The 23743-nt window shown below is 39.7% G+C and overlaps 1 protein-coding gene across 1 annotated transcript in view; it reads right to left on the bottom strand.

The window, feature by feature from the left end:
* Positions 1 to 8454: 8454 nt before the first annotated feature.
* Positions 8455 to 23743, bottom strand: part of YTHDF2 (YTH N6-methyladenosine RNA binding protein F2) — a 30543-nt gene continuing 15254 nt past the window's right edge. The window contains exon 5 of the mRNA XM_049878484.1: positions 8455 to 9101. Within this exon, the coding sequence (XP_049734441.1) occupies positions 9078 to 9101 (24 nt within the window). The 3' untranslated portion in view covers positions 8455 to 9077. The remainder of the gene's footprint in view (positions 9102 to 23743) is intronic.

Here is a 23743-nt window from a genome sequence, read left to right as displayed (position 1 = left end):
AGTTTTTTGTTAGCCTTCTTGACTCCTTATTCTAGAGTAGAAAGAGAAAGATCTGGGGTAGGGTGGGGTTGAGTGGTGAGAACTCTCAGGTCCACCACGAGCTGCTGTAAACTTGGAGAAAGGGGGACAGGGACCATGAGAGATGGGAGAGTGATTGTAAATAGTCAGAGGAGACCTCCCTCACAAGGGAGCCTCTGCAACAGAGCTGAAAGAGCCTTGCAGATATGTGAGCTGTGAGCGGAAGAAAAATATTCCAGACGGAAGCTGCAGCTGAGGTGAAGAGCCTCTGGTAGGAGCCTGGCATATCTGAAGAGTGGCAGGGAGGCCAAGGTAAGTGGAGCAGAGAAGAGGGAAAACAGTAGGAAGTGAGATGACAGTGGGAATGAGGGGGCCAGAAAGAGTAAGGCTTGGTGGGCCATTGAAGGCTTTGGATTTTACCTTGAGTGAGATGAGAGCCATTGAGAACTGACATGATTTGATGTACGTTTTCACAGGATCCTCTGTTTGGGGGGAGAGGATAGACTGTAGAGAGCAATGATGGAAGCAGAGATCAGCTAAGAGACTGTTGTAAACATCTAGGTGAGAGAGGATGGTGACTTAGAGCAGGGTGGGAGCAGTGGATGTGGTAAGAAGTGGCCAACTAATAAGATTTGCTGATTTATATGGTGTAGAATGTGATAAGGAAACCCTGGTGGCATAGTGGTTAAGAGCTAGGGCTGCTAACCGAAAGGCTGGCACTTCAAATTCACCTTAGAAACTCTATGGGGCAGTTCTGCTCTGTCCTATAGGGTCACTGTGAGTTGGAATCGACTCGATGGCATTGGGGAAGAATGCGATAAAGGGAGTGAAACAGGATTTGGTCTGAGAAACTAGAAAGATAAAATTGTCAAACAAGGTAGGGAAGATGAGGAAGGAAAGGGAGGGTATGGGTTTGTGTTTGGAAGTGTTGGATTTAAAATGCTAGTGAGACATCCAGTGATGAGAACAGCAGGCAGTTCAATATACCAGAGATTAAGAGGCAGGTCTGGACTGGTCCACAGCACATAGATGGTGTTTAAACCCACGGGACTGGATGAAATCTAATAAGCATAGACTTACTGACTGAGCCCTCAGTTGCTCTGATATCAAGAGGATGAAGAGAAGAGGAGAAACCAGCCAAGGAGACTAAGTAAGAACAACCCCAGCGAAGTAGGGTGAAAATCAAGAGGGGTGCTGTGCTGGAATCCAAGTGAAGAAACTATATAAAGGAGGATAATATCAACTGCTTTTAGGTGGAAAAAGATGGGGCTGAATGAACAACCTGGCAGCCACAGGTGAACTTGACAAGAACAGTTTTACTGAAATGAAGAGGATAAAAGCCTGATTGGAGTGGATTAGAGAGAATGGAAGGGGAGGAATGGAGCCAATGAGTACAGCTTCTTCTTCAGGGTTTGCTGCATAGGAGACTAGAGAAATGGCAGAAGAAATGGGAGAAACAACAGCATGTTTGTATGCTGCTGTTGGAAAGATCCAATTGAGGAAACATAACAGAGAACAAGGAAGGATATGGTACATGTGATGTGGGAAAGAGGAAGATTTGATGGAGTCACGTTCTTGGGTTGATGAGATCAGGTGCACAAGTGGAGGGGATCTGTTCTACACAGAAACACGGAGAGTCCAAGGTCACTGGTTCTCAAACTCTGGGATGCAACAGAATCACTGCGAGAACTTGCTAAAACATGATTGGTGGGCCCCAACCTCCAGAATTTCTGATTCAGTAGGTTGGGCGGGGGTCAGTGGGCACCGATAATTTGCATTTCTGGCAAGTTCCCAGGTGGTGATGCTGCTGACCCAGAGACTGTACTTTGAGAAACAATGATCTGTAACAACAGGTGGGAAGGCAGCTTCGGTGAGTAGGTGAGGAAATGCAGCGGGGTCGGAAGTTTCCTTTTGATTTTTCTCAGTCAAGTAGCAAATGAGGTCATTAGCTTAGAGTACAAATGGGACGAGAGATGCTGAGGTTTGAGGAGAAGGTATGAAAGGGGGTGATCTTAGAGGGTAGGAGTGTGACTCGTGCGGGGAGAGGTTGATGATTTCCCTCTTGAGACTGATCATAAATTTACAATGAGATGCTGGTTGAATGTTTTTCCCCACTCTAAGCTACTTTTTTTTTTTTTTTAAGCTGCAGGTAGGTGGAGCATTGGATTTAACTAGGATTGCAGTTTGTCAATTAAATTTGATGAAGCAAGAGGCAAGGGAGTTGATGGTGAATACATGGAGGGGAGGGGTATTATGATGAACCACAGAATTTAAGTTGACTGAGGAGAGGCTGAACGCTGCAAGGCATGGTGAGGGAAAATGAAAAGGTGATACACTTTTCTCAAATGTGGGCGCCCACCAACGTCATTAATGTAATTACTGTCACTAGATTATACATGTGAAAAGTCTTGACTTGGCAAATGTTGGGTTATATGTATCTTTACAACAACAAAAAATACTTTTAAAAACAAACTGGTGCTCTATTCTTAAAGTCCTATCCAATTTGTGTTCCTCTCTCATTTCTCTGGGCTTCTGTTAGCACGCCTCCCCCTTCCAGCTCTCAGACTCTTCTTATCTTGTATTACTTTTCTCTATAGCACTCATCACCATCTGACATATTTGTTGCTCCACCAGAGTTAAAGCCCCATTGAAAGCAGAGGCTTTTAGTTCTGTGCTGCATCCCTAGGCCTTAGAACTGGGCCTGGCATGGAGCAGCCCTCCCCAGCTCTATCCTCCCTATCCAGCATCCCTAGGCCTTAGAACTGGGCCTGGCATGGAGCAGCCCTCCCCGACTCTATCCTCCCTATCCAGCATCCCTAAGCCTTAGAACTGGGCCTGGCATGAAGCAGCCCTCCCCGGCTCTATCCTCCCTATCCAATACTGGCCATGGGCTTGCTCTCCAACCACATGCCCAATACTCCTGCTCTAATATGCCTTGCTGTGGGATGACACTCATCTAAAAATGGAGTGCCTAACTATTTTAAAAGAAGAGATTTGGGGAAGCAGAAATCTGGAAAAGCCTGCGTTCCAATGATTAAGAAGAACAAGATCAGAAGGACTGGCCTTTGCCAAGTTGCTTTTGACGACTGAGACCCAGCCCTTGGGGAGCGGCTCACCCAAAGCTCCCAGGAGGCCATCTATATTAGGTGTCAGGGAAGCCCTGGGCCTTTCTTTAACAGACCAGAATAAAAAACTCCTGGAATCATGACTAAGGGTGAAAAACACTCGCAGATGGTTTGCTGTTACTCCTAATTTGTAAAATAACTTAAAATTGTATCTATATGTACATATTTAGGAACACACACATGCTATATATACCAATATATCATAAAGGAAAACCTTTTGAAAAGATTTAGAAGTATAGCAAACTCTTATACCAAGTGTACATAGACACTTTTTACTCTACACATGTAACTGTCTGGACATTTTTATTGTTACAAAAGCACTACTAGTTAAAAAGAATTTAAATCCCTGCAAAAACCATAGGATCCAGTGGCTTCAGAGGTCATTTCCTCGTTGCAACGAGGAAACGTGTGCACAGAGCAAAGCACTGACTTGCCCAACGCCACAGCTCCTTAATGACAGAGCAGAGCCCTATGAGTGAGAGCTGAAGCTGTGAACGAGGATGAAGAGCCAAGGGGCTCACGTGGTTTCCACTGAGATTAAGGACAAAACTATGGAGGAAAATCCAACACAGAAAAAGAGCAATCAGCTGGATAGAGGCTCTTCATCTGTTCTTACAGCAGCCTGTGCATATCTCCCACAACCCCAGACTAAATTACAGTGTAATTCCTAAACGGAATTCTGAGAGGGCCGTATAAGTTTCTCTTTCCTCTAGTGCACAGTAATAGCACCAACAGAGGCTCACAAAATACAGACTGAATGAATAGACAGAAAAAAAAAGATGAGTACACTTACACACAAAACTGGACAGAGCGGCAAAACTGGGAGTTTCCTTAGGGAGCTGTCCTTTAAAAGAGACTTTTCTCAAGTACGTGAGTAGTCCCTACGGACAGCAGGTGAGGCCAGAGTAATAGTTTTCCAATCTTTAGCCACCCACATGTCTGAGCATTTTTTTTAGAGGTAGAAGCAGTAAGCCATACATGATACTGTCATCCTTGCACGGCCAGTAGGATGCGGGAGTTCCCATTCCCCGCCCCTCAGGCAACTCAGTTCAGCTGAGCAGCTAAGGGGGTAAGGGGCTGGCGAAGAAAAGCAACTCCGCGCAGGCGCAAGAGCAATGGCGGACACCACTTTAGGATCGTTTCGCCGTAAAACAGCTCAGTCAGGGCAGGGGGAAAACCTAAACTAAGGAGAGGGTATGCAGCGCGGCCTCCCAGGATGCTGTGGGCTACAGCTGGCGGGGTCAGGGGAGCACGGAGACAATCAGGTGGTAGAAGGAACAAAGAACTGCCCCGGAGGAGCCAGGAGCGCCGCAGCAGACCACGTGTCTGCAGGCTTGGCGCACGCGCCGTCCCGTCGCCCAGCCCAGCAGCGGGGCGCAGCGAGGCGGAAATTGCTGGGGTGGGGAGGGCCGTCCCACAGCCCGACACCCCCGCAGGCGGAAACCTGGAGCCGGAGAGCTGGAGGTTTGTGGTTCGTGTGCTAGCACAAGTCAGTTGTGGGGCTTTCTCCAATTAACCTCACCGTGGGTGGGTTTTTCCACAGCTGTGTCAGCTCTCCACGTGCAAACCCAGCAGCTGTTAAGTTAGTTGCCCTGGAATCGATAGGGACTCATGGCCAACCCATGTGCAGGGTAAAACTGCTCCATAGGTTTTCAAGACTGTGACCTTCCGGGAACAGATCGCCAGGTCAGTCTCCCAAAGCGCCTCCGGGTGGGTTCAAACTAGTGGACGAGTGCTTAACCATTTGCGCCACTGAGGGACTAATAAATATTATAGTTACAAAGAAGGACTTCTCAGGGGGTAAGGAGTTTCCATTCAACTGCCCAGATTGCACTAGCCGTGACAGTCATGAGAAAGCGACATGGCTTTCCCAATCCAGAAAAAGCCTGATTGTAAACTATCAGATCTGAATCCAAGGAATACTTTTACTCCCGCTCCCATTTTCAGAATGAAGGGTCCTATATTCATAACATAAATCACAATTTTTCAAATAAAGATAAAAGTTGGCAATATCCAAGTTCTATTTTTTCCATAATGAAAAATGGAAAGTTGTAGTACATGTTCATTTATTTTCTCATAGGTAGGAAAAAACCACTGAACCCCTAAAATTTTGTATGAGCTGTAAACTAGGACTTCCAACATTTTGGATTTCTATAAGGCAGGAACCCTGGTGGCACGAGGGTCAAGTGCTCAGCTGCTAACAGACCACACTGAGGGAGAAAGATGTAGCAGTCTGCTTCTGTAAAGATTATAGGTTAGATTCTATGGGGGTAGTTCATTTCTGTCCTACGGGGTCTAAGTAGGAATCGACCGGACAGCACGCACGTTTTACAAGACTAAGTAAGGAATGGAAGGATGCAGACGAACAAAGGGACCTAGCCTCACTCTAGATGAAGTTATTGTAACTCGATTCATTAATCTATAGCACCATGAAAGGGGAGGAAGAAATGAAATGGTTGAACATTTTGATTTTTTTTAATTTTGCACCTAGACCTGTTAATAAAAATCCCAATTTAACAACCTGTTTCAATTTTAAGAATTGTTTTTTAAAAAAATCAAGAGATGGTTTCTAAGTATTCTCCAATAAATCTTCCTTGGAAAAATGGGGCTGAGGCAGGGAAAAAAAATACTAGCTTGGAACATCTTGTAGTGCCAGAGAACAAGGAAGGACTCCAAAAATGTTTGGGGCATGTCAAAAACCCAGAAGACGCTTTTAAGGAACTCCCAATGGCCAAAGCTGGGACAAGTGGTGAACAAAACAAATTATAGCATTGGATAAAATATCCACGAGTCCATACTGATACTATCGAATAAATGGGGAGGAGGGACAGCTCCTCCTCACAGAATTTTAATTAGTAAATGTAGAAGGAACAATATAAAGTTAGCATTTGGCAACCGCCACAGTACTCCTCGTTGCAGGCAAGAACTATCCATAGATGCCAAAATTAGTGGCCCAAAGTGTGTTACTTAACCAAGGGATCAAAGTTAACATCATCGGTAAGATATACCTACATCATGTACCTGATATGATGCTCGGAGAAGGGTACGTCACTTTTGTGGTATTACTGCCAAAAGTAACCTCAATCTAATACTGAAAAAAACATCAGACAAATCCAACTCAAAGGGCATTCTACGAAATAACTGGCCAGTGCTCTTCAACAGTGCCAAGGTTATGAAAGATGAAGACTGAAGAACTGTCACAGATTGGAGGAGACTAAGGACACTAAATGAAGTGAGGTGGACTGGATGCTGAATCAGAAAAAAAGACATTATCGGGACAAGTGGCACAATTTAAACAAGGTCTGTAGATTAGTTAATACTACCGTATCAGTGTTAATTTGCTGGTTTTCATAATTTACAATGGTTACATTAAATGTTAACATTAGAAGCTGGGTGAAGGGTATGAGATCTCTTACTATTCTTGCAACTTTTCTGTGAAACATTTCAGTTTTTTTTTTTTTAATGAAAATATTTTGAGGGAGATAATCAAATGTAATTAAATAAAACTAAATGAATGTGAGACACATTTTGTTCACAGTAAAGGTTCAAAATTTGTGATTACAACATTGATGGTTATGTGGTGAGATTGTTTCCCCTTGTCTTCAACAAAGGAGAAAAATGAACAAACATAGCTATCCAAAGTCATCACGTTTACAAATAACAAAAAGCTTTGAGGGCAAATAAGTCAACAATTTCCCCTGGCAAAGTTACCTAGCAAATCAGAGGCCTGGTTTAAGTTGTATTTTGGGGTTTTCACTAAACCAACTTTTGGACCAAACTCAGAGTGAAAACAGCCTAATTTTTTGTACTACAGAATACATTAAAAAAAAAAAAAAATCTTAATTATACCCCAAGATCCTGAATACCTCAACACTCAGGGCTAGGTAAGCAGCCTTATCAAGGGCTTCGAATTCCTTTCAGTTTATCCCCAAAGCCATACCAGTATCTTCTGTATGTCTTATGAAAAAAAAAAAAGCACTGGCTTAAACTACAAAGATGCTAATATTTCAGACTGCCAAAAAGTATCTTGAATCTCATTATCCAACTTGAATACGAGGCAGGAAAATCTATGTAAAATTATTTTTGAACTTGCTATCTCTGGATACTTTCCCTTTTAAAGGTGAAGTACTGAACAATTAAGCCAAAGGGAGTCTTCCAGAAGTTATAGAAGTTTGAACTAAAATGAAAACACTGAATGCAACATTTCCAATTGGGAAACTGGACATCGTCGAACTGATGAAAACACAAAGAATTTCCCAATTTGGGGGGAACAGATTTCAAAAAACTTAGCAAATAGGAAAATTTAGGAATATTGCACTATGCTTCTGGTTAAAATGCTTCTGGTAGGCAGAGAAAAGTTCTTAACTGAGGTGTCAACTCTAATGCTAATTACATATCAGCATTTACAGGCACCCTTGAGTTTAGCAGTCTCGGCTGTGTAGAATAGGATGGTTAAGTCAATTGTAGGCAAAAACAAAACAAACAAACAAAAAAAACTGTCCAACAGTATCAAAACCCATTTTCAGAACCCTTTCTTACAGAAGTTTTTATACGCTTTCCTAACTCTAATTGGGACATCTTAAGAGCTAAAAATCTTTAAGGCAAAGAAGCCCCCAAACTTTAGGAAATGAACCAAGGCAAACCAAGTACTGCTATAAGGTTCACAAAGATCCAAGCCCATTGGATTTTCTTGTTCTTGGAGATCTGGGTCCAACTTGTATCCTTATCTAGTAAGCCATGCTTAGGATTAAACAATCTTGTTTATATCTCACTACATCCTTGATACAGAGTTCTAAAGTATTTTACACATAAGCCATCCAGCCAGATTCTATGGAATTAGCACAGTGCTTGGCACCCTAATAACACAAGTATGTGTTGAATGGCTCTACCTCTTCTGGGAAGAATCCAGAAACAAAGCAGGATGAACCTTGGCCCACCTTGCTTTGCAGAAGTCAGAGTTATCCAGCCCTCGCTTAAAAAGCCTCAACTGTTTCCATTTAGTATAAACTTTCTAAATAGTTGCCACCTCACCTCTTAAAACTCCTTACCCGGTAATACTCCAAATCTTTTGCAAAATATATCAGACTCAAATAACACTGAATGGTACTAGAAGTGATGCTCAACAGGATCTCACGTTTATTGAGAAGTGATTAATGGTAAAAAGAAAGGCAATGCCCTTTCCTCATTGGCTGAACAAGAAACTGAAGAAACATTCACTACACGTTTTACAATATTTTCTCTTCCAAAATGCATTTCTGTAAACAAGTTTTTACCACTGTTCTTAGCTTTGAAATCAAATTAATCCTGACTTAATCAGTATAATGTACAAGAACAGAACATTTCTTAGGACTCCTAGTACTTTACTTTGAGTAACAAAGGGTCAGAGAAAATGAACCACCCTTAAAGACACAACCTTGGGTAACACTGTTAAATTTTCCTAGACAAAAATTCTTCATAAAAATGTTCTTCCAGTTTGGAAGGGAAAAACCAAATTACCACTTTCTGGGGTGGATGCCCAAAACCTTCGCAACTCAAGTGTTCTCCAAGTGCAAATGTCAAAACGGGGGGAGGAAAGGGTTTAAAATAGAGAAAACTGTATGCACTTACGGACTTTAAAATCCGAAAAACATAGTAAAAAGACAAAAAAACAAAGCATTATGCTCTGAAATCACAACCAAAGCCAAAATAAAGGGGACGTTTTCACCTAATCTACCCTAGAGGGATTTTTTGTTTAGTTTTTTCTTTTTCTTTTTTTTTTTCATTTTCCAGTTAAGTCCTATGTCTTTTGTGAAATTCCAATACTTAAACTGTAAGTCTGCAATCGTCTCTGAAGTCAATGAAATTAATAAAAAAGTCCTAATTCTCTCGAAGGTCATTTTTTCCTCTTTAGGATATGCAGATGCAACCGTTGCCGCAGTCTGTGCAGAACTGCCTTTATTTCCCACGACCTTGACGTTCCTACAGAGGTAAGAAAAAAGTTGAAATGGTTAGTTAAAACTTAGTGGAACACACATGCTTAAAAATTAAAACTTCACAGAGTAACTCAGTAAAAACTTATTTGTGCATAAAAGCTGGCTTTTACCTGTTATATTTTAAACCAAAGCATTAACACTCAAGCATCCCAATTAATACAAAATTTGTTTTCCAAATTATACTTGGCTTAGGCTAATACTTGCCAGTCGGCAGGACTATGGGCCTGATGGAAATAATACATCAATGGCCTGAGGAAGGAAAGCAGCATACATAGTACCTAAGAAAAAAAGCCCTTAGAGTACTAGAGTCAGACTGACCTAAATTCAAATCCCATACTAGTCCTAAGGCCTTGGACATATCCCTAGGCCTCAATTTCTTTAAGAGCTGTGGGAGAAAATTAATGAGCTAATGTACAAAAAACCTCTAATCCATAGTAACCCAACAAGAAAACCTTTAGTTCAGCTCCTGTCTCCTGGGGAAGACAAGGGGGTTAAAAACTAGCTAGAAGTGGATTTTGAAAATTGCATACTTAGTTTTTCCTGAAATAAATCTAAATACGCATTTTCCTGTAAGAATTATTCTTTTAGCCTTTCATAAAGTTATCAGCCTTCCATTTCGCACACTGCCTCATATATTACAATGTTTAAAAATGACTCAATCACACAGCTTTTAAAAGCAGAAGCATTACGGAGTTAGGAACAGACAGGCCTACAACTTACACATGATTCAGTGATCTATTACAGGAGCCACTTGCTCCCATCTATCCTATGGTAACTATGGTTCTGAAGTTACTGCTAAAGCCATTCCCTAAAATTAGCAACTACCACTTAAGCGCTTCCATGTTTCGGGCACTATATGTTATAATAATCATCTTCATAATCACCGTATAAGAACTGTATTATTCCTGCTCTAGAGATAAACTCACCAACACACCAAGATGTGGGATATTACTTTAGAATTCGCTTTAAATTTTTAAATAAAATAACAACCCATACATTAACTCCTATCTCTGGAAATCAATTTCAAGTCAGAAACAAGGAAAATAAAAGTAGTTCAACATAAGAGACCTCAAAAGTTTTGATGTTCCTGGGTGGTGCTAATTTTTTTTTCCCTTATGTGTTTTCCCAAAATTTCAATAATGACTGTGTATCATTTATAATAGGAAAATTTCAGTTTAAAAAACCTTTGGATGAACCCCTGAAACTATTACCCTGAGATTATCTTTAAACCTTAAACCAAAAATATCCCCTGAAGTCTCCTTAAAACCAAACAGTAGTTTAGCTTAACTAGTAAAAAATGTCTGCCTCAAACATTGTTTTTTTTAAGAACTATATGGGATCAAAGTAGGAACCTTAGGGGGCAGTGACTTTATGTTAATAGGAAGTAACAACTCAGAAAAGGAGGGTGGGAGTGATTGCACAACTCAAAGAATCTAACCAATGTCACTAAATGGTACATGTAGAAACTGTTGAACTGCACATTTGTTGTACATATTCTCAGTAACAGCAGCAAAATAAATAATATATATGAAATAGAAATAAAAAGGGGGAGCTGGTCAGGACAGGGCTCAGTAACAACAACAACAAAAAAGGATGAAGAAGAATCTTTGGAGTTGATCAAATAATGGTCTATATTAACATTTTTAAACTAGTAAAGCTTTCAACACCTTATTTCTCATATCCATTTTAAACTCATCACCTTGGTTTTGCCTTTCATAATCTGGATGAATTCCATTTATCCAACTTCTATTTACTGACCAACATCTATATTTGGTTTCAGAAAATCTAGACTCTTCAGTGTGTGTATGTGTGTTCCTTGATTAAATCTTATTCCTATGCTTTTGAGACTTCCTTAACCACTATTGCCTTCAATGTCGTTTTCCTAAATCTGCATCCACAACAGAAAACTAAATCGCATTCTGTCTTGTTTCATGTAAGATTAGTCCTAACTTTACAGTGGAGAACCCAACTAGACCAAAAGCTTCTAGAAAGCAATACAAGTCTTTAATGTCACCCACAACCACTTACAAGTTTAGCATTAGATAACAGGCTAAGATTGATTTTCCAACGAAAGTCTATCATCTCTTATTTTAATACAATATAACCCCAGAAGTACAAATTGTTCTGCTAGGTTAGAAAACTTAGATTCTGAATCACTCTTGTGCCAAATCCATGTTTTTCTCTAAGAAATACACTTATACCAGCATGCTTAATAACAGGATTTAAAATACTCAAATTCAAAAACAGCATTCTATAATGGCACTTACTGCACTGTCGTATTTTTTAAACACAAACTTTATTCTTCTTTATATGCTGCTAAGTCCTACCAAGTGCCGTGTTTAATTTTGCCTAAAACTAAGTACAAAAATAAAGATTCCTGAATCTTAACTATACAGTGATACCAAGAGGACAAGCATAAGCCGTGTCCTAATGTAAACCTGTATGCCAGAAGACTTATTTTAAATGATACAAATACGTTACAAGCAATGGCGTTAGCTGTCTTAATCCCCTGAGCAACATCAAGAAGCACATGGATACAATTCAGCAAATTGACTAAATTGCCCTTCTAATTCCATATGTAGTTCTAGTGTACACAAAGCTTATATATTTACAAATCATTTAATAAAGAAAACACCCATATTCACTTTATCCATTCATATTACACTATCTTAAAAAGTAAAATAAGTGAATTTGGCACAAGTTAAAATATTTTAAATGTTTCACAGGATTTTAAATGGTTGACCAAGATTTTTTTAATATTATCTTCACTTAAAATAGCAATAGAGATTAGAAATGGAGTAACGAGCAGAATCCTACTTGAAGGGCCTCCTACTGGCCAAATCTTCAACAATTTGAGCATTATATAACTATCTTTTTGTTAGGTTCCGTCAAGTCGATTCCAATTCATAGCAACCCTATATGACAGAACAGAACAGCACCATAGGGTTTCCTACTAGGTTGTAATCTTTAAGGAAGCAGATGACCAAGTTTTTTCTCTTGAAAAGCAGCTGGTGGATTCGAACCACCCACCTTTCAGTTAGAAGCTAAGCACTTAACCACTGTGCCAACAGGGCTCCTTTTATATAACTATACTGATAAGTAAACAACTATCAAAAAACCCAAAAAAACAAACCTACTGCCATTGAGTCGATTCCGACTCATGGCAACCATATAGGACAGAGGAGAATTGCCCCATAGACTTTCCAAGAAGCGCATGGTAGATTCGAACTGCTGACCTTTTTGGTTAGCAGCCGTAGCACTTAACCACTACACCAGCAGGGTTTCCAAACAACTCTCATAGTAATATCCAAATTAGGTAAGAATTATCAATGGATGCTAAAAGTAGAAAGTGAAAAGCTGATGAGGAACAGGATATTTACATAGTCTCATAATACTTTCCCACAAATTATTTATTAAAAGGGAAAAAAACATTAACTTTACAGTGGAGAACCTGGTGGATAACACCCCAAGCAAGGGCTCAAAGTTAAATTAGCAATAATTGCATAAATGGACATTTTGTATGTCCCTCCTAATGTGATGCACGTAAGGACACAACATCACTTATGTAGTATCCCAGCTAGAGAAGTATAACTTGAATGTACATAATGAGGAAACCTTAGACAAACCCAAACTGGTGACATTCTACAAAAAGAAATAGCATAAACCACTTTGGAAATCTATTTGGCGCTTCCTTAAAAAGCTAGAAATAGAACCACCGTAGGATCCAGCAATCCCACTCCTTGGAATATATCCTAGAGAAATAAGAGCCTTTACACGAACAGATATATGCACACCCATGTTTACTGCAGCACTGTTTACAACAGCAAAAAATGGAATCAACCAAGGTGCCCATCAATGGATGAATGGATAAATATAGTATATTCACACAATGGAATACTATGCATGGATAAAGAACAGTGAGGAATCTGTGAAACATTTCATAACATGGAGGAACCTGGAACGCATTATGCTGAGTGAAATTAGTCAGTTGCAAAAGAACAAATATTGTAATAAGACCACTATTATAAGAACTTGAAAAATAGTTTAAACTGAGAAGAAAACATTCTTTTGTGGTTACCAGAGGAGGGAGGGAGGGAGGGTGGGAGAGGGGCATTCACTAATTAGATAGTAGATAAGAACTACTTTAGGTGAAGGGAAAGGCAGCATGCAATACAGGGGAGGTCGGCACAATTGGAGTAAACCAAAAGCAAAGCAGTTCCCTGAATAAACTGAATGCTTCGAAGGCCAGCGTAGCAGGAGCAGGGGTCTGGGGACCGTGGTTTCAGGGGACATCTAAGTCAATTGGCATAATAAAATCCATTAAGAAAACATTCTGCATCCCACTTTGAACAGTGGCGTCTGGGGTCTTAAACGCTAGCAAGCAGCCATCTAAGGTGCATCAACTGGTCTCAACCCACCTGGACCAAAAGAGAATGAAGAATACCAAGGACACACGCCATTACCAGCCCAAGAGACAGAAAGGGCCACATGAACCAGAGACTACATCAGCCTGAGACCAGAAAAACTAGATGGTGCCTGGCTACAACCAATGACTGCCCTGACAGGGAACACAACAGAGAACCCCTGAGGGAGCAGGAGAGCAGTGGGATGCAGATTCCAAATTTTCATAAGACCAGACTTAATGGTCTGACTGAGACTAGAAGGACCCCGGTGGTCATGGCCCCCAGACCTTCTGTTGGCCCAGGACAGGAAACATTCCCAAAGCCAACTCTTCAGGCATGGATTGGACTGGAGAATGGGTTGGAGAGGGATGCTGGTGAGGAGTGAGCTTCTTGGAGCAGGTGGACACTTGAGACTATGTTGCCATCTCCTGCCTGGAGGAGAGATGAGAGGGTGGAGGGGGTTAGAAGCTGGCGAAATGGAAAATGCTATCAAGAATGTTAAGAGAACTGGCAAAATCTGAATAAAATCTGTAGATTAGATAATAGTATTATGTCAGTGTTCTGATTTTGATAATTGTACTGTGCTTATGTAAGTGTATGTTCTTGTTCTTAGGAACTATACACCAAAATATTTAGAAGAGAGGGACATAATGCCTGGAACTTCCTCATAAATGGCTCAGGAAAAAAAAAATTACACACACAGCCAAGGAGAATGATAAAGCAAATGTGGCAAAAGCGTTATAATGGTAAATCTGGGAGAAGAGTATATGGAAGTTCTCTGTACTATTTTTGAAATTTCTGTAATTTGAATAATTACAGAATAATTTGAAATTATTTCAAAATAAAAATATAGTAAAATGAGGGAAAAAGAAAAACCTTACGACAGTTTTCATGAATCCTTCTGCAAAAAAAATTGGCTGCATTAAAAGTTATGTTTGGGGGCCACTGATTTTCCATAATTGATGGTAGAATAATGTGGGAAAGGATACTGGTAATGGTAATGGCTGCACAATATGATGAACGTACGCACTGTCACCGAATTATACATGTAAAAACTGTTGAATTGGCAAATGTTATATACATTGTTACTAGAATAAAAAAGGAAAAGTAAATGCATGCCTATGTCCACTGCAGCATTATTCATAATAGTAGAAAGATGGAAACAGCCTAAGTACCCATCAACGGATGAACAAATAAATCTGGTAATACACATACAAGAGAATACTATGCAACTATAAAAAAACTGAGGAGTCCCCAAAACATAACATGAATAAATCTGGGGGACATTATGCTGAGTGAAATAATTCAATAACAAAAATACAAATATTGTACGGTCCCACTATTATAAAAAGTCGAGAATAGCTAAACACACAGAGAGCAAAGTTCTTTGATGGTTACTAGGAGTGGGAGGGAGAGGAGAATCACTTTTTAGACAACAGACACTTGTTACTTTTGGTGATAAGTGACGACAGCACAACTTGACCAAAGTAAACAAAGACTAAGAAGTGAGTGAGAAGAAGAAATAATTTTGGTAAATGCTACCATACAGTTTTCCAACAGTGAAAACAATCAAAAAATACGTATGTGGTTACGTAGGAAGATCTGGATGCGTAATGTGTATAGAAAGGCATGTGCGAGTAAATGCACGTGCATGTAGAGGTGTATGTGTAAGCAGGTGTATATATACCTTTGTGTGTGCTGCAAACATACCCACATATGTAATGAGCCACATAGGGGGCACAGTTATGGAGGCTTCCTAGCCGCTGCCATTGAGTCGAGTCCGACTCATAGTGGCCTTAAAGGACAGAGTAGAACTGCCCCATAGAGTTTCCAAGGAGCACCTGGCAGATCTGAACTGCCAGCCTTTTGGTTAGCAGCCAGAACACTTACCACTACACCACCAGGGTTTCCTGGAGGCTTCCTAGATACATCCAAGCAACTCGCAGGATTGCTTTACTAGGGTAAAAGGCTTGGGACCATAGTCTCAGAGGACAAGTTAGTCAATTGGCATAAAATAGTTCACGAAGATAACGTTCTACATGCCAATTTGGTGATTAGCATCTGGGGTCTTAAAAGCTTGCGAGTGGCCATCTAAGATACAACTATTGGTCTCTACTCATATGGAGCTAAAGAGAATGAAGACAATCAATGGCTCAAAGTAGAAACTTGTCCATGGGACTAATAGCCTACACAAACCCACAGCCTCTTCTACCACTACTGACCAGTCTGACTAGGGACACAATAGAAGGTCCCAGGTAGAATGGGAGAAAAATATAGAACAAAACTCAAATTCCTAAAAAAGGCCGACTTATTAGACCAACGGAACCCTGGTGGGGTAGTGGTTAAGTGCTACAGCTGCTAACCAAAAGGTCAACAGTTCAAATCCGCCAGGCGCTCCTTGGAAACTCTATGGGGTAGTTCTACTCTGCCCTATAGGATCACTATGAGTCAGAATCGACTCGAAAGCAGCGGGTTTGTTTTTGTTTGTTTATTGGACCAACAGAGACTAGAGGAACCCCCGAGACTAATGCTCTAAGATACCCTTTCAGCTTGGAATTGCAGCTATTTCTGTAGGTTATCTTTCAGACAAATAATAGATTGGCTTATAAAATAAAACAGTTGTGCTCCCTTAAACAATCAACTTTACAAGACCAAAGGGTCAACATTTACTCAAAAGCAAAGATGAGATGACAAAGAGGGGAAGGGAAGCTAGATCAATGGAAACAGAACAAAGAGAATGGAAATAATGAGAATGCTGACACATCATAAAAACTGTAACCAATGGCACAGAAAAATCTGTATAAAAATTGTTTAAGAAAAAGAAAAACCCCAAACCTGTTGCTGTCAGGTTGATTTCAACTCATAGCTACACTACAGGACAGAGGAGAGCTGCCCCACAGAGTTTCCAAGGAGTGCCCGGTGGATTCACACTGCCGACCTTTTGGTTAGCAGCCACAATTCTTAACCACTACACCACCAGGGTTAAAAAAAAAAAAAAAAAAGAGGAACCTAATTTGCCAAGTAAAATTTAACCTAAAACACATTATTAAAAAAAAAAAAAACAGGATTACAAAGGAAATTCTGTTTTCAAACTGTTTAGAATATAAATGCGTGATACAGTTTAAAAAATTATTTTTAATAATTTTAATGAAGCTTTTAAATGTGTTTACTTCCTTGGACCTACACACTAAACTACATGATGCTTGGTAAAGTAGGGGACCAATGAAAATATGGGAAACCCTCACGAATTGGATTGACACAATAGCTGCAACAATGGACCAGGACTCAAGATGGCACAGGACCGGGCAACATTTCATTCTGTGATATACACAAGGCTGCCATTTCACCGTAAGTCTAAGACAAACGGATGGCAACTAACAACACTGAAAAGTTCTCATTAAACACACACGCGCGCGCACACACACACACACTATGCCCAGCAGCTTTTACAGGTCTCTAAGAATAAGAAAAAAAGAGACAGAGAAGGTTCCAACACAGGGATCACTATTTCTAAATGGTGTTTTAAATGATGATTTTAAATAACGTAAGAAAGCATTATAACCTTTTAGGTTGGTTTCTATGAAAGCCTCTGACAGCAACTTTTCTTGCACTTTTTTGATTATTTCCTATTACCACTGGGAAGAATTGCACTAAGTGCTCTGTCAATTTATGCTCAAAGGGCTTCACTTGTAGACCAGCTGTATTTATTGACATTTCTAAATCAAACAATCTTACCCTGGTCATATTTAATAAAGAAAAAGCAAGAGGAGAAAAAAGGAGAAAGATGATGGATATAAAATACAGGGAGAAAAGCAGGAAGAACAAACTTAAAACTCCACTGGGCCCAAGTTCCAGCCAGAATCCCCATAAGCACAACATACATTTGTGTCTTGTTGGACACACCAGTCCTTATAAATGAAGATGCTGCTAATACATCGTAGGAAGGGAGGTAGTGTGCTAAGCTGGTTTCGCCATAATACTGTTACATGGAGCCTGCCTCACTCTTTTTATTTTGTGCTCCTAGAGCCACGCGCAAGACAGTAACGATATGCAGTCTTGAGAAAAGCCACAGTTACATCTGTGGTAGAAGCAGGCTCTGGCATCACAAAGAGGTAAACATAGATTCTCAAGCTCAAACACAAAATGAATTATGAAGTCCCAGTTAACCAGAAAAAAACCTGAATGCAGTAAGAAAAGGAAGAGGCATTCCTGAAGCTTGAGGATATCGTGATGCCTATAAACAAAGAGTAGAGGAAAAACAGCACAGTAAAATTTAACTGAATTCACACCCCCTCCCAAAACTCACTAGGACATTCACACCTAGATACCTAGTCTTTATATCCGTTGGCAATCTCAAAGAGAACCATGAAGAGACTAAAAAAACAGTCATAAGAAATAAAGATAAACTTAAAGATATTAACTAAAAGAATAAACCAGGGTAAGACATTTCTAGCCCTCAACAGCTGATCTGTGGCTTAAATAAGCGGAAGTAACACGCACCCACAACCTCTATCCATCAATCCTGCCCCAGCCCCTCCCCACTTTAAAACTATGATTATAAAAAACAAGACTTGGTCTCTAGAGGAAATATTCTAAAATCCACAAGGTGGCAATGTTACTTAAAATCTGCACATATGAAATCCCTTCACCTAATACATATTCCTCTATTTAGCTTAACATTCTCCTTTCTCATTCCCCCTACCATCCCTCTCTCTCCCTCTACTTTTAACCGGGCCATAAAACACAACTGAGGCACTTATTTGTTGGAATTTATTTTCTTACTAACTTTAAAATCTGATAAACATTTATCTATTCTCCCCCTAAATTAATTTATATAGCCCTGAACTAATTTTTCCTATGCCTCATGAGCTTTGATATGAAGAACAAAAAACACAGAAGTTTAACACCCCTGGTTGAAAATATGGAATACTTACATAGGTTAACACAAAAAACTATGATTATACTAAAGCCATTTCCATTGCTTTATATGGTTTATAAACATTTACAGTCTCCAATTCGATCAATGAGAGTTAAATTAATCTAACAGCAGAAAGACTAAGATATATGTATCTATATAGGTGTGTATATATACATCAGATATATATATGTATACATATATACACACACACACACACCCAAAAAAATATTATGCCTTCCACAGGAGAGGAAACAAAATATTTATTAGCTCTCCAATTTAAAACAGGGCTGTTTAAAAAAATCTATCGTCTCATCCTCGAGTTTTTTTGAGTGCAGAATGGGCATTCAGTTGGACTGAATTCCTAGGAACTGGACTAGAACACCAGGATGAAATAAATGCATAAGCTAATAAACTTTCCTTCCATCTTTTCTAAGACTTTTAATAAGAAAGAAGCTAAACTCCTAGATACATGTCACTAAAAGGATCAGAAGTAAAAAAGCACAGATAACCCACTATTTCAGACTGTGAGTAAGTCTGACTAGTAATTCCTCAAGTGAGAACAAGGAACAAGATAGATAAATTAAGATTTTTCAGTGTGGCTAAAAGTAAAATTTAAAAACACTAGTTTCAAACTAGAGCTCTGGTAGGGCAATGGTTAAGACCTTGGCTGCTAACCAAAAGGTTGGCAGTTCAAATCCACCAGCTGCTCCTTGGAAACCCTATGAGGCAATTCTACTCTGTCCTACAGGGTTGCTAGTAGTGAGAATCGACTCCACAAAAACGAGTTTGAGTTTTTTTTGTTATTTTTCCCCTCAGTTTCAAACCAAACGAAATGGTTTGCCTGACCTGACTAATCGATCTCAGAACCATTCCCTGGCTCTCCAGTAAGAAAGAACTACATTTGAACTGAAACTAATTTCACAACAAAACCAGTTTCTCCTCTAACGCTTCAGCAAAACTGAATTTGGCTGGTATTATCATAACTCAATATTAGAATACAATTAAACGAGTAAGGTTTTTAATAGCTTGTCAAGGCCTCCCACACCCAACACAAGGATATTCTGCATCCAAGAGGTAAATTCAGAAAAAAATAATCATTAAAAAGTTTTCCAGCTGTTTGATAAATGATATTCTCCTCCAGCTCTACCTTCAAAAAATTTCCAGAGTCAGACCATCCTCAACATCTCCATCTCCCTTAACTTTGCCATAGCCTCTTAATTATCCTCCTCCTCTCACTCTTGAGCCTGTACAGTCCATTCCAAGGACTGACCCCCAAAATGGAAACTTGGTAGCAGGAGGAAGTATCGTGTCAAAAGTTACTGATTAAACTTGATGACCAACTCAAAGTAAACAAAAAGGTGTGTGTGTGTATGTATATATATACACTTGAGATTATGGATCACAACACCCATTCATAAAGGAGCAGTGTGCAAACACTTCATTTATATATAGATTTAATTCTCCTAACAAACCAATGAGGTATCTTCCCTGTTTTAAAAAAAATACTAAGACTCAATGACATCACTGACAGTGGCAGATATAAAACCAGCTCTGGTTTCTGAGTCCTAACCTTTCCACTACATATATACTACGTTAACAGGACCATAAAATTCATGACTCATGTTCTGTCAATAATATCAACCTTATAGATATATGTAAATCTCAAAAATAAAAGCCCTATCATATACATAATATACTTAAAAGAATAACCCCCTCCTATCCACCTAAAGGAAACCACAGGCGCATAGCAGTTAAGTGCTACAGCTGCGAACCAAAAGGTCGGCAGTTCAAATCCACCAGGTGTTTCTCCTAAGCTCTACGGTGCAGTTCTACTCTGTCCTATAGGGTCACTGAGTTGTAATCTACTCAACAGCAACAGGTTTGGTTTTGGGTTTACCTACCAAAAACCTGATAATCTTTTTTTTTTTTTTTAAATAAAAAGCAGCAGCAGCAGCTTCATGAACACATCCAAACTCCCTGGGGGACTGAGTTACTCAGCTGAGGGCTGGGGACCATGGTCTCAGGGGATATCTAGCTCAACTGGCATAACATAGTTTATAAAGAATATGTTCTGTATCTGACTGTGGTGCCTGGGGTCTTAAAAGTCTGCGAGAGCCATCTAAGATACACCTACTGATCCCATCCCGGCTGGAGCAAAGGAGAATGAAGAAAACCAAAGACGCTAGAGAAAGATCAGTCCAAAGGACTAATGGACCACAACTACCACAACCTCCACCAGACTGAGCCCAGTAACAACTAGATGGTGGCCAGCTACCACCACCAACTGCTCTGACAAGACTCAATACAGGGTCCTAGACAGAGAAGGAGAAAAATGTAGAACAAAATTCAAAATTCACACACACACATAAAAGACAGACTTGCTGGATTGAGAGACACTGGAGAAACCCCAAAGGTATGACCCCCAGACACCCTTTTAACTCAGTACTGAAGTCACTCCCAAGGTTCACCCTTCAGCCAAAGATTAGACAAATCTATTAAAAAAAACCAAACCTGTTGCCATCTTCTGACTCATAGCAACTCTATAAGACAGAGTAAAACTGCCCTATGGAGTTTATAAGGAGCACGTGGTGGAAGTGAACTGCCGACCTTTTGATCAGCAGCCCGTAGCTCTTAACCACTAACACCAGTAGGGTTTCCAGACAGGTCTACAGGGCAAACAGCAACACACGAGGAACATGCTTCACAGTTCAATCATGTATACAAGACTAAATGGGCACACCAGCCCAAAAGCAAAGACAAAAAAGGCAGGAAGGAACAGAAAACTGGACAAATGAAAACAGGGAATCCAGGGTAGAGAAGAGGAAAGTGTTGACACATCGTGGGCTGGCAACAATGTCACAAAACAATGTGTGTTAACTGCTTAATGAGAAGCTAAATGCTATGTAAACTTTCACCTAAAGCACAATAAAATATAAAAATAAACAGCTCTTTAACATCTTAACTTCAAGATAGCCAGTGGCCATTAAAACTTCTAGCTTTTAAAGATAAATGCGAAGAGGCAGCATATAGAACAACAGAGGCTTTGCAGCAAGACAAACCTGTGTTCAAATTCCAGCTCTGCTACTTACTAACTGGTGATCTTGGCAAAGTTATCTTTTTTGAATTTCAATTCCTTGTCTGTTAAATGGAAAACCGTTTTTTAACTATCTTACAGTACTACTGCCAGAATCAGAGATATGAAAAAAGTACCTGATATATAAACCAAGCCAAACCCATTGCCTTGAGTCAATTCCACTCCTAGCAACCCTACACAACAGAGTAGAGCTGCCCCATATGGTTTACAAGGAGTGGCTGGGAGATTCAAACTGCCTACCTTTTGGTTAGCACCCGAGCTCTTAAAACACTATGCAGCCTGAGCTCCACCTGATATATGGATGTCCAAAAATGGTTAAAAAATGGGGGGAATACCTATACTGTTAGGTAAAAAAAGCAGAATAAATACTATATACAACATAATTATAACTGCGTATATACACACTTACACACTTGTGTAGGTGAAGATGGGAAGGAAAAAAGACAAAATGAAGAATGGTTATATCAGAGTAGAGGGATTATGGGTGCTCTTTCACCTTCTACACTTTTATAATTTGGTTCTATTTTACAACAAAAATGCAAAATATAAAAATATTCATACAAAATTTGCACATTGCAATTTTTTTTACACACACATACTCAAAGTTCTATCTGCCAACCACACTCTAACAAAAAAGTTCACATTAAGTCAAGAGCATATTTAAGTCTATATTTTCTAAATGGCTTCAGTATTACACAAGTGATGTGGCTAAAGTCTGAACTTTGACACATTCAGCAGGCAGGCTACTGAACATCTCATAAGCACCACCAGAAACAATAGCAAGTAAGAGTTCAAATGAACTGAAAAGAAGAGTAACTGCCTGCCCCTTCCTTCTTCTCTCCATATCCAATAGCTCAAACCTAGGGTTTAGCCATTTTCCTTTCTTCATCTTTCCACTCATTATCTTTTCCAATCCATCTTCCCAGATCCAACTCAAATCCAGTCTCTTCCACGAAAATTTTCTGTTGGGTCTAGTCCTAACTAACTTTTCTTTTGTACTTGACCTTGTGCTATAAGTTAATATATACACTGTCTGTACTGTCTCATTTATGGTATCATGTCATAATTCCTTGATATCTTCTATGGCTAACTGGAATTAAATCAATTCAACAAGAAATTATTTGTTTATTCAGCAAGTGATGAAAAGCATTAGGACACTGTTTATTGGTCTAATTGTTAGAATTTAGTCCAAAGGAGGTGGCAAATGATGCTGCCATATGAGCCAAGTTACCTGTTTTTCTGTAGAGGAGAAAGGCAGAAGGGGTAATATGAGCTGCCACACTCAGAATCTTTCTTCTTGCTCATTTGTAGGCTTGTAGGGATTCATTGGTAAATGTAGAAAAGCAAAAAGCAATCAATTGAATTTACCCTAAAATTCAGGGGAAGAGAGCTTTTTCTCTTCTACATGAAATTCCAGAACAGCTACAGGAAACAGTGCTTTATTATACTGTCCCTTAACTAGGGCAGGCAAAGCCAAGGCTATAGCTACCCCTCCTCCTGTGAGCTGTTCCTTCCTCATCCCCTCCTCCCAGGATTAAATAACCCAACACACCCACAAGAGATACTGAACAGGCAGAATCTTCACACTTCTCCAATTTCAAAACAGATTCCCCAACTCTAACATTCATGCGCCATAACCCGCACCTTAGAAACGTATGTCAACCAGTGGGTTTCAAATTATGCTTCACACTGGAGATGCTTCAGGGATCTGCCAGGGGAAAAAAGGTTGATCGTGAAGTCAGCTGTTCAAGAGGTTCTGCATAAGGTTTTGTTTGGGGCGGGGGGGAAGAATTTCACTGTTAAAACGGTTATGGAACTAATCTTTTACTTCTGTAGCCAAGGAGAATGGCTCTGAGTAGTTTTTGGTTTGAACTACACATGGTAGCTACTAAATGATTATAGCATTGCTAACTAGCCCTTGTCCCACAAATGTTTAAGTCTGGGAAAAAAAGCAGTCCCCCTCTGGGTCAATCTTTAGCTATAGCAAAAGCAGAGTAATGTTATTTTTAATACCCAACTGTATTTCAGTGTTATATGATCTTACTTCCCTAAATACTTCTCTTTAAGGCTTAGAACAGACAGCTTGGAATATACTGAGACCGTCTGGGGTAAGGACAAATGCAGAGTCTGCTGAACTACAGAGACCAAAATCTTTAAACCTCTAACAGCAAAGCAATCTCATACTGCTTTTATTAAGCAGAAATCGACTGGCA

This window comes from Elephas maximus, chromosome 3 (genome assembly GCF_024166365.1).
Source record: "Elephas maximus indicus isolate mEleMax1 chromosome 3, mEleMax1 primary haplotype, whole genome shotgun sequence".
Lineage (NCBI taxonomy): Eukaryota > Metazoa > Chordata > Mammalia > Proboscidea > Elephantidae > Elephas > Elephas maximus.
The sequence above is the reverse complement of the archived record's forward strand: the minus strand, read 5'-3'. Positions and strand labels throughout refer to the sequence as shown.